Source organism: Aquarana catesbeiana, linkage group LG01, assembly GCF_042186555.1.
Source record: "Aquarana catesbeiana isolate 2022-GZ linkage group LG01, ASM4218655v1, whole genome shotgun sequence".
Classification (NCBI taxonomy): Eukaryota; Metazoa; Chordata; class Amphibia; order Anura; family Ranidae; genus Aquarana; species Aquarana catesbeiana.
Genome location: NC_133324.1, coordinates 206479522 through 206493206, shown reverse-complemented (window position 1 = coordinate 206493206; position 13685 = coordinate 206479522). Strand labels below are relative to the sequence as shown.

The window sequence follows — 13685 nt, the reverse complement described above, 5'->3', positions numbered from 1 at the left end:
TCAATTTTGTTTCGGTACAACGTTGCACGACCGCGCAATTGTCAGTTAAAGCGACGCAGTGCCGTATCGCAAAAAATGGCCTAGTTAAAAGGGGGCAAATCCTTCTGGGGCTGAAGTGGTTAAAAGCGGGTGTGCACATTTATGCAACCACATTGTTTTTTTTTTTTTTTACTCCCCCTCTCTGAGTGGTACAGTTTATAGGTCACATTAAAGGTGGAAATAGTTCTGAAATGATTTATCTTTGTCTCATTTTTTATATTACAGAAACCTGACATTTTAACAGGGGTGTGTAGACTTTTTATATCCATTAAACATTATTAAAATGTGTGTGGGGTGAAAGTTAGTATGAACTTTTTGCTATTGGTGTTTGTTCCACAGCCTCCTTTTTACATTAAGTCCTATTAAAGTATTTTTTCTATTTATATAATAGTTATTTTTGTATGTTAAACCACCTGGATTTAGTCAAGCAACAGCTTTTCTAGGGGACTTTATCACCTTTTCTTATAACTTTTGTGTTTTTTCAGATGCATTAATCCATGCCTTAGATGGTGAGTTAGTGGACAGAACCTTTGGCCTCATTTTGGATATTGCCTTGGGCGATACCCTGATTAGTTGATTTTACACATATGCATTATATATAGTATTTATAATTGTTTAGGGCTCATGCACACAGGACGTTTAAAAAACGCCAGCGCTGCTGTCAGCAAAAAGCAGTGTTGCTGTGCTTTTAGCCACTTTTTTTGAATAGTGTTTATGTACGTTTTTGGACGTTAGCATTTTTACAGTAAAACCACTCCCTAAAATGTAAAAATGCCCAAAGATACTAAACATGGCTAAAAGCTTGTTACAATGTTAAGCCGCGTTTAGTTGCATTTTTGGGCACGTTTTTACAGCCGTCTTTTTTTACTGCCCCTAAATGCTTATGCCTCCAAACCCCTCTGAAAGTTTGTGTGCATGGACACTTAGGCTAACATGGAGGAGAGTTCAGAGGCAGTTAAAAAACAAAAAAACAAAAAAAAAAAGCCAGATGCCCCTAAAAGCAGCTGCCAAAAGTCCTGTGTGCAGGAGCCCTTGAGTGAAAGGAGTGCAAGCATGGCAATGCAAAATATGCATTAAAAAGGGAGTAATTAGTAAAAAGGAAGGAATTACTGTAATTTAAATAGACATAGTGACCACCAATATAATGGGGGCATTTACACCGATCACTAATTTAATGCAGGAGTTCACAATGATCACCAATGTAACAGGGTTATTTACACCAATCCCCAATGTAATGGAGGCATTTACACTGATCACCAATGGAATGGGTTGATTAAAAAGCTCAATGTAACCAGAGCATTTACGGTACATTCATTGCCAATGTCAGTGGCCACCAATGTCCCCAATGAAGATCACATCCCTTCCTCTCCTCCTCGCCCAATCAGAAAACATCTGTATTCATTGAGAAAATGCAAAGTGTACTTTGAATGCCATCTGTACCAAGCAAGTGTTCTTCTGTGTTTACTAGGCAAGAGGGCAGCCAGTCACCACAGGGTCAGAAGGCTAGCAGACCCTGAACCTTTCCTCATTAAAACGTTGCAAGTGCATCAGCTGATTAATAATGAAAGTGTCACTCCCATTCATATTCACATATTCAAACAGCTTTTTGTGCAGAGCAGAAACAGGCAGGAACCTGCAAAAAAAGCTTGTTAAAAACCTTGTAAAGTACATTGATCACCCAGAGGGGATTGTCTTTTCCCTAAAAGTCTGTATTCCATTCTTCCCTCTCTCTGCTTATCCAGCCACTGAAGATCTTCAACAAAAGCATTGCTGGCATCAATATATACAGCATGAATGCATAATAAAGGGATCTTTCACTCTGGACCCATTCGCCTCTCCCTCATATTACACTGTTACTATGAGTGTGCCTGGCTTCCCGTCCCGCTCACACACAGTGTACTTCAAACAATTGCCCAGCATCAGGACAGTCACCTTCTTCCCTCTTTACTGAAAGTGGCTAATAGCCAAGAGTCAGAGGTCTAGCTCATACAAACTTCCTCAAGATTACTGTAAGATTAATTTAAGTTGTCTTGAGGAATTAAGTGTTGAAGATATATACAGTGAAATGTTAGGGAATACTTATGTACTTTATAAATTGGCGGTTTAGCGTCCACTGGGCCTCTGGTGATCTGACTAGTTTTTTTTGAGCTGGGGGTGATCACCATTTTGAGGAAATTAGGCATTATGCCAAGTGATGTCTACATAGAAGGTAGACTTTTTGATATTGCCCATTTATGAGAAAGATGGGGGGTGTACTAACTCTGAGATTTTTAGATTCCTAATTCTCGGTTTCTTCTTTATTTGGTTATTTCAAATAGAATTGGCGCCCTAGGTCTTACTGAGGGATGCACCTTTTTTTGGGCTTATCTGGGGGTTTGCCAGTCAGCTTTTGATCACCGCAATGAAAAGCAAACACCCCATTATACTTTCTAAAAGGCATGATGAGTCTTTTGAAGACTTCATTTTTTTGCCAGAAGTTTTTGGAAAATGCGAATGAGAATGAAATTTTTTTTTTTTTTTTTTTTTTTTTTTTTTTTTTACACAGTTGTCAATTAATATGATATTTTTAACACTCAGCACAGACATACTTAGAATTACACCCCAAATCATATTCTGCTACTCCTCTTAGGTATGTTGATACCATGTGTGAGACTTTTTCAATGCTTGGACTGATTATGTACCAGACTATGTATCTTGTGTATCACACAAATCAACCAATTGTGTCAGAACCATTGTACGGTAATGGTCACCTCTGTATGAGGGGTCAGGGAATATAGCTTAGTCTAGTGTCACCTATAGCAGTCCCAGTTCCCAAACGCCAAACAAGCCTAGCCTACTGGTACATGGCTGCCCCCCAGGAATGCCATATTCACTGGCCAGAAAGTACAGGACACTGAAGAAAGGAAGAACAAGAGAATTCCTGTAGTTCTAGGAGTGCAGTTGTCTGCAGGGAATGGATGGGACTGGTCTCTAACAGGAATGTAGTCAGCAGGATGTGCAGATGGAACGGTTCAACCCACAGGCAGAGACATGGTCAGCAAACAGGCAAAAGATCGGTCCAGGCAAAAAGGCAATCAATAAACTGGCCAGGGTTAATACAGGCTGCAGGTAGAGTCAACACTGCACTGGTGTTGTGGTGGTCAGGAACACTGTTGTTGGTTTACACTGGTCTGGTGACACTGGGAACTAGTGTGACAGCAATCAGGAACACTGCTGTTGACTTACACTCGTCTGGTGACACTGGGCCTGGTATGGCAACAATAAAGGACACCGTTGCTGGCTTACACTGGTGGGGTGGTGATCAGGAAGACTGTTGCTTGCTGCACTGGTCTAGTTTGGTGGGAATCAGGAACACTGATTCTAGTTACACTGGTCTGGCGACACCGTGGCTGGTGTGTTGGTAATGGAAGAACTGTGACTGGCTGCATAATGTCAGCAATGGATACAAAAAATCTTTGGATGGAAAATTCAGTAAGTTAACCATCCCAAAATAATATATTCAATAAACTATTACCCATGTACAACCAAAATATTTACATAAAAACACACATTTATATAATGTACATACCAAAAACTACAAAGTGATATATGCATGCAGACGTGCAGTCAACCAGTCCTTCTTATGGCCTGACCGGAAAGAGAATAAGCTTCCTTCTTGCCCTGACTTATATACTAAGCTCCTCTGTGAAAGCCCTGTTATGTCACTTCCAGGAGCACAGCTTTTACAGGGGGGCCTAGTATATAAGCTCTTTATGTGGGGCTTTAGGTACGTGGAGATCCTCTCCCTTGGTAAGTCAGGCATTCAATTATTTTTTTTGATCCTGGCTTTGCTTACATGTCCTTGTTTGGCTCTTTTCATTCACCTTTATATACAACTTGCACTATGCTGGGATGGATTGTTTGATGGCACATGTCTGTGTACATATATAATGTTGTATTTCTTGATATGTACATTTTATAAATGTGGTTTTTTTTAATGGAAATAATTTGGTTGTACATAGTTACAGTGCATCCGGAAAATATTCACAGTGCTTCACTTTTTCCACATTTTGTTATGTTACAGCCTTATTACAAAATGGATTAAATGTATTAGTTTGCTCAAAATTCTACAAACAATACCCCATAATAACAATGTGAAAGAAGTTTGTTTGAAATCTTTGCACATTTATTAAAAATAAAAAATGAAAAAATCCCACGTACATAAGTATTCACAGTCTTTGCCATGACACTCAAAATTAAGCTCAGGTGCAGCCTGTTTCCACTGATCATCCTTGAAATGTTTCTACAACTTGATTGGAGTCCACCTGTGGTAAATTCTGTTGCTTGGACATGATTTGGAAAGACATACACCTGCCTATATAAGGTCCCTCAGCTGAAAGTGCATGTCAGAGCAAAACCAAGCCATGAAGTCCAAGGAATTGTCTGTCGACCTCCGAGATTGTCAAGGCACACTTCTGGGAACAAGTACAGAAAAATTTCTGCAGCAATGAGACCAATGAGCACAGTGGCCTCCACAGTGCATGGAGGAAGTTTGGAACCACCAGGACTCTTCCTAGAGCAGGCCGCCCGGCCAAACTGAGTGATCAGGGAGAAGGGCCCTAGTCAGGTGACCAAGAACCCAATGCTTACTCTGACAGAGCACCACCATTTCTCTGTGGAGAGAGAAGAACCTTCTAGAAAAACAACCATCTCTGCAGCACTCCACCAATCAGGCCTGTATGGTAGAGTAAAAATCAGAGAGGGGTTCCCGCGCTCACGGACCTAGAGGCTTGCAGCCCCCCCTTGCACTTACCTCCGAAGGAGTGAGTTAAATAATGAAAGGAATTGATTAGGGGTGGATGGCGCTACCTTATCAGGGTACCTTGATTTATAATTTAATGAACCTCAAAAGAAACCAGGAACTATATAATAATAAATACACACCTTTATCCCTCATTAGGTAGTGGATCTAAATGTCCACCGTTACCTGAGTGGACTGTGCTAGCAGATCAGTCTCATACCTACATGCAGGTGTACACCATGTGATTAATCAACACAAATTAAATAGGTGACAATTGATAAAAAATCAATAGTGACAGCCAAACAAAATAAAGTTAAATAAAACACCACAGTACGAACTTATATTGATCCCCAAATGTGTCCAAATGTGCTTATAAGCAAAAAGGTGAATTTGAATAGTCCCAACATTAGACATATAGTGCATGTTGCACATTAGATAATATAAACTGATGGAAAAGTAATGAAAATTAATGAACAACTTAGTGGAAAAATTTTTTTGATGAAAAGAATATATATATAGTGTAAAAAATATAATAAAGTCCAATGGCAGGAAGTGAAAACGTCTGTAATCGGTGACTTTCGTGAAAACAGCTGATCAAATCCAGTGACTTGCGGTGCTCCCCCTCAAAGATCCCCACTCACCAGCTCCCTGCACCCCTGCAGGGGTAGTAGGCATGTAATGGTAGGCACCAGTAAGGTGTGTATGGGTCATCAACCTCTGACCCAGGGTAAGACTTCCTGTCTCCAAACAGGCTTCCAGTTTGGAGACAGGAAGTCTTACCCTGGGTCAGAGGTGCCCCAGCCTGTAGCCAAGAGACAGAAGGTCTTACCCAGGGGTCAGAGGTTCCCCAGCCAGCAGCCAGGAGGTCTTATCCAGGGGTCAGAGGAGCCCCAGCCAGGAAACAGGAGGTCTCAGTCCAGGAGTCAGAAAGAGGTTGAAAGACAAAAGAAAACAGGTATCACACTATGGAGCCCTGTTTCTTCTCTATGAGGATACACTGAAGGAGACCTCACAGCTGGAGCGGTGGACCTTGATGACCCATACACATCTTACTGGTGCCTACCATTACATGCCTACTACCCCTGCAGGGGTGCAGGGAGCTGGTGAGTGGGGATCTTTGAGGGGGAGCACCGCAAGTCACTGGATTTGATCAGCTGTTTTCACGAAAGTCACCGATTACAGACGTTTTCACTTCCTGCCATTGGACTTTATTATATTTTTTACACTATATATATATTCTTTTCATCAAAAAATTTTTTCCACTAAGTTGTTCATTAATTTTCATTACTTTTCCATCAGTTTATATTATCTAATGTGCAACACTGCACTATATGTCTAATGTTGGGACTATTCAAATTCACCTTTTTGCTTATAAGCACATTTGGACACATTTGGGGATCAATATAAGTTCGTACCGTGGTGTTTTATTTAACTTTATTTTGTTTGGCTGTCACTATTGATTTTTTATCAATTGTCACCTATTTAATTTGTGTTGATTAATCACATGGTGTACACCTGCATGTAGGTATGAGACTGATCTGCTAGCACAGTCCACTCAGGTAATGGTGGACATTTAGATCCACTACCTAATGAGGGATAAAAGGTGTGTATTTATTATTATATAGTTCCTGGTTTCTTTTGAGGTTCATTAAATTATAAATCAAGGTACCCTGATAAGGTAGCGCCATCCACCCCTAATCAATTCCTTTCTGTATGGTAGAGTGGCCAGACAGAAGCCATTCTTTAGTAAAAGGCACATGACAGCCCACCTGGATTTTGCCACAGGCACCTGAAGGACTCTCAGACCATGAGAAACAAAACTCTCTGGTCTAATGAAACAAAGATTGAACTCTTTGGTCTGAATGGCAAGCATTATGTCTGGAAGAAACCAGGCATCGTTCATCACCTGGCCAATACCATCCCTACAGTGAAGAATGTTGATGAAAACCTACTCCAGAGCACGCTGGACCTCAGACTGGGGTGAAGATTCATCTTCCAACAGGACAAAGACCATAAGCACACAGCCAAGATAACAAAGGAGTGGCTACGGAACAACTCTATCCTTGAGTGGCCCAGCCAGAGCCCAGGATTGAACCCGATTGAACATCTCTGGAGAGATCTGAAAATGGCTGGTCACCGACGCTCCCCATCCAACCTGAAGGAGCTTGAGAGGTCCTGCAAAAGGAGAATGGGAGAAACTGCCCAAAAATAGGTGTGCCAAACATTTATCATCATACGCAAAAAGACTTGAGGCTGTAATTGGTGCCTAACAAAGTATTGAGCAAAGGCTGTGAATACTAATGTACATGGGATTTTTTTATTTTTAAATAAATTAGCAAAGATTTCAAACAAACTTCTTTCACGTTGTCAATATGGTGTAATATTTGTAGAAAAAAACGAATTTAATCCATTTTGGAATAAGGCTGCAACATAACAATTTGTGGAAAAAGTGAAGCGATGTGAATACTTTCCGGATGCACTGTACATAATTACTAGTTTTGTGAGAACTGTATATTATTCTGGGGCAGTTAACATATGGTGTTTTCCATCATAAATTTCTTGTATGCTATTGCTAAGATTATACCACGATGATTTATAAAAAAACATATTTAACTACTTGAGTTACTTCTCCTGAAGAAGTGGAGTTCATCTGAGAAATGCATTGACAAATGAAACTGGTTTTGTGTACTGTATATAAGAGATAGATCGTATATGAACTAGTTTAAACTCTCCTTTATAGTTCTTTTTACTTGTCAACAGTATGGCATAGGATGAGGCTGGTCTTGGCTACACCCTGAGCCACGTTATGTTACATACATGTGCTGAGTTTTTTTGACTGTGTGAGTTTGGCAACTCCCAGCTTTTTTCTACTTTTGTGTATATGTAAAATGAAGCGTATAAAATCTTTTATGACAGTTTTTTGGGGTGCTGCGATTGATAATGCGTGACTACCTCAGTTGTACTGTTTTCTGCATATAAATATATACTGTAAGTTTTAATCGTTTTTATTTGGGTATTATGTCTTCATATTATGTAAATTACACACCTGTATAAAACCGCCAAAGTATAAATAAAAGTAACACATTGCATTAAATAACATAAATCAAGTTGCAACCTGGCTATATTTTGTCCTCTGCAGCAACTATAAATTATAAGATGTGACAAAAAGCATTTAACGTTTGTAATAACCCTGCAGTTGTGTGCTGCTGGGTCAGATCAGTAAACAGCAGTTAACAGATGACAGGTTTGATTACCGTTGGCTGCAGGCAAGACATATGGGTCCCTTAGGAACAGCAGCACAGGCTGGTGTGACAGTTTGCTGGAAAGGTCAAAAACACAAGCATCAGCATCAAAAATAGTAAAGAGAAAATGCAACAAACTAGTTTCAATAAGATGATGAGTTGAGACTGCAGTGCGGTGAAATACAGTCACCGCTCTTGTTTTGCTGTAGTTTCCTTTGCCCAATTACTGCAGACTGGGCACAGTGTGCAAGAATGCAAAAAGCTCCTAAACACAAGTTTACAAGCTGTAGTGTACATGAGCCCTCAGTGTTGAAAGTAATAACTACGCCTCCACCGATTTAGATTTTTCTGTATATTTTTAAAGGACGCTGTCATAAAGCAAAAACATAGAACAAGAAGGCTCTGATGGCTTTTTCATCAAAATGGATAATAGCAGTGAAGCCTCAAATATCATTGCATTCTCATTAGCACAGCCTGCCCAGGGCGAGGCAGCATATACATCGTGCTGTGCTCCCAGCGGTTTGAAATATGGTATGTGTGCCTGGCCACAGGAAATAGTGGTCATATTCACACTTAGCTCAGCATCCACATCCTGGATAGAACTGGAACATGCACCAAACTTTCAGAGAACCATTGTGAACACTGCAGAATGTAGACTATAGGCAAAATTAGTGAGCTTGTCCATTAACAGGCCAATATTCTAAAGCCTTGTACACACAATGAGAATATCAGATGAATGACCATTAGTTTTTTTTTTTTGCATGCTAGTCTCATATCGAAAACCAATAAGTTACGAAAATTCTCGTATGACAGAATACAACTTCAAAAGTGATGTAATGTGTTGTATTGTATTGCATTATAATGTATTCTTTCATTTCCGAGCATGCGTGGTCTTGGTCTTTCAATTTTTCTTGGATGAATACTGTACTGATTAAAGGAAAATTGATTTGTTCTGGTATCATACGAGAACAATTTTCGTGTTTGTCTCTTTGGATAATTTTGCTTATGATCAGATTATTCTATGATCACTTTGAAAACTGTATTTTTTGTCCGATTTTCTCATGTGTACTAGGCATTACTTACAATCTGATAACAAGGGTGGGGACATTTTTTTGTTTGTTTGAAGCTACCTTTAAAAAAAGAATGCTGTAAATCTTTTGACTGTCATTAAGAATCAAGAAATGTATTGTCATTTTACAATAAAAATCATAAAATTAAGGTGTAGTTCCTTCCAATGCCATACACAAAACAAAACGTATGGAAAGTCACATATATCATAAATTTAAAAACACATCATAACATAACTAATATAATAAAAAGAAAAAAAATACACCCCACCCACCGACATCTATTATCGCTATTAATAATAAATACATACAAAAAGATTAAAATAAATAGTTCCCAACTTCCTTTCTAAAACAACTTTATATTCAATCATAAAACCAATCTAGTTTTACCTGGTTTCTTCTGAATCAAGGTCTTCAATTGACCTGAAAGATAATAAAATTATTACTATATTACGTTATATTAAAGAGTACTGTATGTAAATCCACCAACGCTTTTTCGTTTCTTTTTTGGATGAGTAGGGAAGGGTAATTTTTCCCCTCTTAAGTCACCAGAACAAGTTTACTTGTTGGAAGATTTGCCCCTCACCTCCAGTGACAGTTTAGATATAGTGGATTTCCCATCACTTTCTGTACCAGAGACAGTGGTAATCAGGACAAGTTTTGAAGGGGATTCCCAGTAGGGCCACAGACAGCAATATCACTTAGGTTTAAAATATACAATTTAATAGATAATATATAATATTATACTTAATTATTATGCTCCCTAGGCTCCTAAAATAGGATCCAAATTTGCCAGTAATTGTTTATCTATTTTCATGCAAATGGATATTAACTGTGTAGAATAAATAGTGCTGGGAGACATGTGGGAAAGGCAAGATGCAAATCTGGATGGCATGTAAAATCAGTTGAGGAATTGTTCCTAAGCAGGAATAACAGCCACAATGCTCAACTCACAAGTCTCTGAAATTACGATTTGCATTTCATATTCTCAGAAAACTTAACAATGCTAGGGGGGACTTTTTAGGTTCCTGCTACAGGATTTTGTGCTGGGATAGATTATCTAATGCTTCGAACATAAAAAAAATTCAGGGTTATTCCTAGAACACAGGTACAGGCACATAAATACACATACACACATTTTATAAAGCATCAATATTTAAGATGATTAATGAAATGAAATATAAAATTAATACATTATTGCAGGCTGCCAATAACCCTAATGACAAATGCATATATAGAGGGAAAATGGGTTTGTGACAAAAGGTGGCCGTGAATACTATTATCTATTTTCATGAAATTTCATAAAATACGCCTTATTATGTCATACAGATTTAAAGCCATCTCAAAATGTAAAATAGACCAAGCAATGAATCCAAACACTGAGATTAAATAGCGATGTCACCAGCAGGCCAGGATTTGTAAAAGAGAATATTAGAAAAGTAAGATATTACCACATCTAGAATAAGCATAGTTATATCTCATTTGTGGTATATGAAGATATGTAGCCACAAAGAACTGGGGAAAGGACAAAAGAGGTGGTCTGGAGAACATGGTCACTGTCCCTAACAATAAGGGTGTACCTTAGCTGAGCCTTCAAAATGGCTGTCTCCATTGTGTATAAGTGACAGGTACACCTTTTTGTATTTTGTATCATTAAAACAAAGTCCTCCTTTTTTTTCATTAATAGTATTACAATATAGTAATATTGTTAATAGTATTAGTCATTTGTTTAGTAAGCTTAGTGAAATTATGCCCTTACATTTCATATTTTATGCATTTGTAAGTTTGGACAAATTTTTTCTGAAATATTCGATTATTGTGACGTATGTGGCTTTGGGACCATTCAAATAAATAGCCATAGACTCGTTGAACTAACCAGCCTGATTTTTATGACAGGACCACAAACATCACTAATAATGTAGCTACTTAAGACAGTGAGAAACAATATTGTCATTACTTCAATTTTATTTATACTGTACAGGTACTCATCACTTAATGACCAGGTTCCGTTCCAATGACCAGGTCGTTAAACGAATTGGTTGTTAAATGAGGAATCACAAGTAATCAAAATTTTAAGTTTTATTAACTACTGTACTGTATTGTAAAAAAAAGGTCTAAAACACACAACTCCAGCTCAATAATGTTGCTTTAATTTGCATAAGTACAGAGCACAAACGAAAATTCTGTACTGTACAATACAATGATGTATAGCGCGTTGTTCGTGTGGGGAGAGCCGATTGTAAGTCCGACTTGTGATTCCTCATTTAACAACCAATTCGTTTAACGACCTGGTCATTGGAACGGAACCTGGTCATTAAGTGATGAGTACCTGTACAGTATAAATAAAATTGAAGTAATGGCAATATTGTTTCTCACTGTCTTAAGTAGCTACATTATTAGTGATGTTTGTGGTCCTGTCATAAAAATCAGGCTGGTTAGTTCAACGAGTCTATGGCTATTTATTTGAATGGACCCAAAGCCACATACGTCACAATAATCGAATATTTCAGAAAAAATTTGTCCAAACTTACAAATACATAAAATATGAAATGTAAGGGCATAATTTCACTAAGCTTACTAAACAAATGACTAATACTATTAACAATATTACTATATTATAATACTATTAATGAAAAAAAAGGAGGACTTTGTTTTAATGATACAAAATACAAAAAGGTGTACCTGTCACTTATACACAATGGAGAAAGCCATTTTGAAGGCTCAGCTAAGGTACACCCTTATTGTTAGGGACAGTGACCATGTTCTCCAGACCACCTCTTTTGTCCTTTCCCCAGTTCTTTGTGGCTACATATCTTCATATACCACAAATGAGATATAACTATGCTTAAACAGGTAAGTCGTCAAACGAGGAGTATTTGTAATCATTATGGAGCTTAAAAATTATATTGAAGTCATTAGGGAAAAACAACATATTTCAAATATGGATTGAGTGACTACGAAGATATAAAATATCTTACCCACAGCTTTCAGCTTTTGGCAACGAGGGTAAATGTCGAACGTTTAAAAAATCAAGAAATATTTTTGGAAGCTCCTCATTTTCATATATTATAGTCTGAAATAAAAAAAAAAGGAGGTAAACATTTAACATAGTAATTAAAATGAAAAATATAAGAAAATCAGCCAGGAAAGATTAAACTGAATGACTGTTTTCATGTTAAAATAATAACAGTTTAGTAATGACCTAATAAAGACCTCTTAACAAGTGACAAGCAAATGGCATTTTAAATTCTCAGGCTTAGCAATTCTGGTGTCACGCTAAAGTTTTATCTCACATTTCTATTTAAGTGAAAACAAAAAGAAAACAAAATGTTCCATTTCAATAGCCGAAGCTATTTCATTACTCAGCCATGAAGGAATCCAATCCATCATTGCTCTGAGAAAGGGGAAATCTCCTGTGGTTTCAGAGACTTACTCTGGTTTTATTAATGCAAGATTTAGGAAATGTTAACAATGTGAGTTGTTTGTTTAGTTTGACAGATCAGTCTACGATGCACTGGCCACATCCAGAGTATATTTGAGAATGACAAAGGACAGGCCACATGTCTCCTTGTCATGTTGTTCACAGCTAAGGCCCGATATTTCTTTCAGTTAATATATAAAGGCATTTGCGATACCCGGCGATATTCTGAACGTGCATTGTAAACTGAGACCAAGGTTGGAAAAAAAAAAGTCTTCAAGTTAAGCTTTAGAAGCACAAGAACTGAATTCCACAACAGGCACTTTATGCAGTTTATGAAATGTGAAATTAAAATAGATTTCATGGCACTGGATTCTGAATGAACTGTAATTCACTTTACATGTAAACTACAATTCAAAGATGATCTATTTATATAAAATATATAACAGAAATATTGGAGGAGAAAATGCACTTTTCTCCCACAACTGAAAAGAGACAGATTGCTATCTGCCTGCTATAATACCGCACTGACCAATTATTTCTCTCTACGAGATTGTACTGCCTATTGTTAAACCAATCTATCAAACATTAAGTGATTGATAGCTGCTGTTTTCGGTGTTTTTTTTTTTTGTTTTTTTTTAAAAACACAGCCCTTTAACTTTATATTGGAAGTTAGGTAAAAACTGTGCTTGTTGTTTTTATTTTAACTTTGGATAGAGTGGCAAGTGGTTAGAGATTCCCAGCCAGGTTTTTATTGCTGTCTGTGATCCCAATAGTGACGTGTGATCTCTGTGTGTTCTGGTGACCATTGTCAAAGAAAGTGAAGGGAAATCCAAAGTTTTGAGTTGCCACCAGAAAGAGAATAGAGGGGCAATTTTCCTATGCGACCAGTTTCCATTGACAACTATAATAGGAAATTCCTCTCACTTTAGAGAGATTTCTACAGGACAGGGAGTGAAGAGAAATCTCTTAAATGGGACACAAATGACTTAAAACATGACAGGGGTTTAACATAATTTCCTATTTGATCCAACCTGGAATGAAGATTTCACATATTACCTTAAGGGTACAGACCTTCACATGGCTGGACCTTGTTAAGAATCTGTTTCAGTGTGTTTAGGACTTGTTCATTAAAATGG

At 37.8% G+C, this 13685-nt stretch overlaps 1 protein-coding gene across 1 annotated transcript in view; it reads right to left on the bottom strand.

Moving 5' to 3' along the window:
* Positions 1-13685, bottom strand: part of SNX24 (sorting nexin 24) — a 253411-nt gene that overhangs the window by 9900 nt on the left and 229826 nt on the right. Inside the window, exons 4-6 of the mRNA XM_073624694.1 lie at positions 12107-12201; positions 9519-9551; positions 8074-8138 (exon numbers count right to left, since the gene is read on the bottom strand). Coding sequence (XP_073480795.1) covers positions 8074-8138; positions 9519-9551; positions 12107-12201 — 193 coding nt within the window. The remainder of the gene's footprint in view (positions 1-8073; positions 8139-9518; positions 9552-12106; positions 12202-13685) is intronic.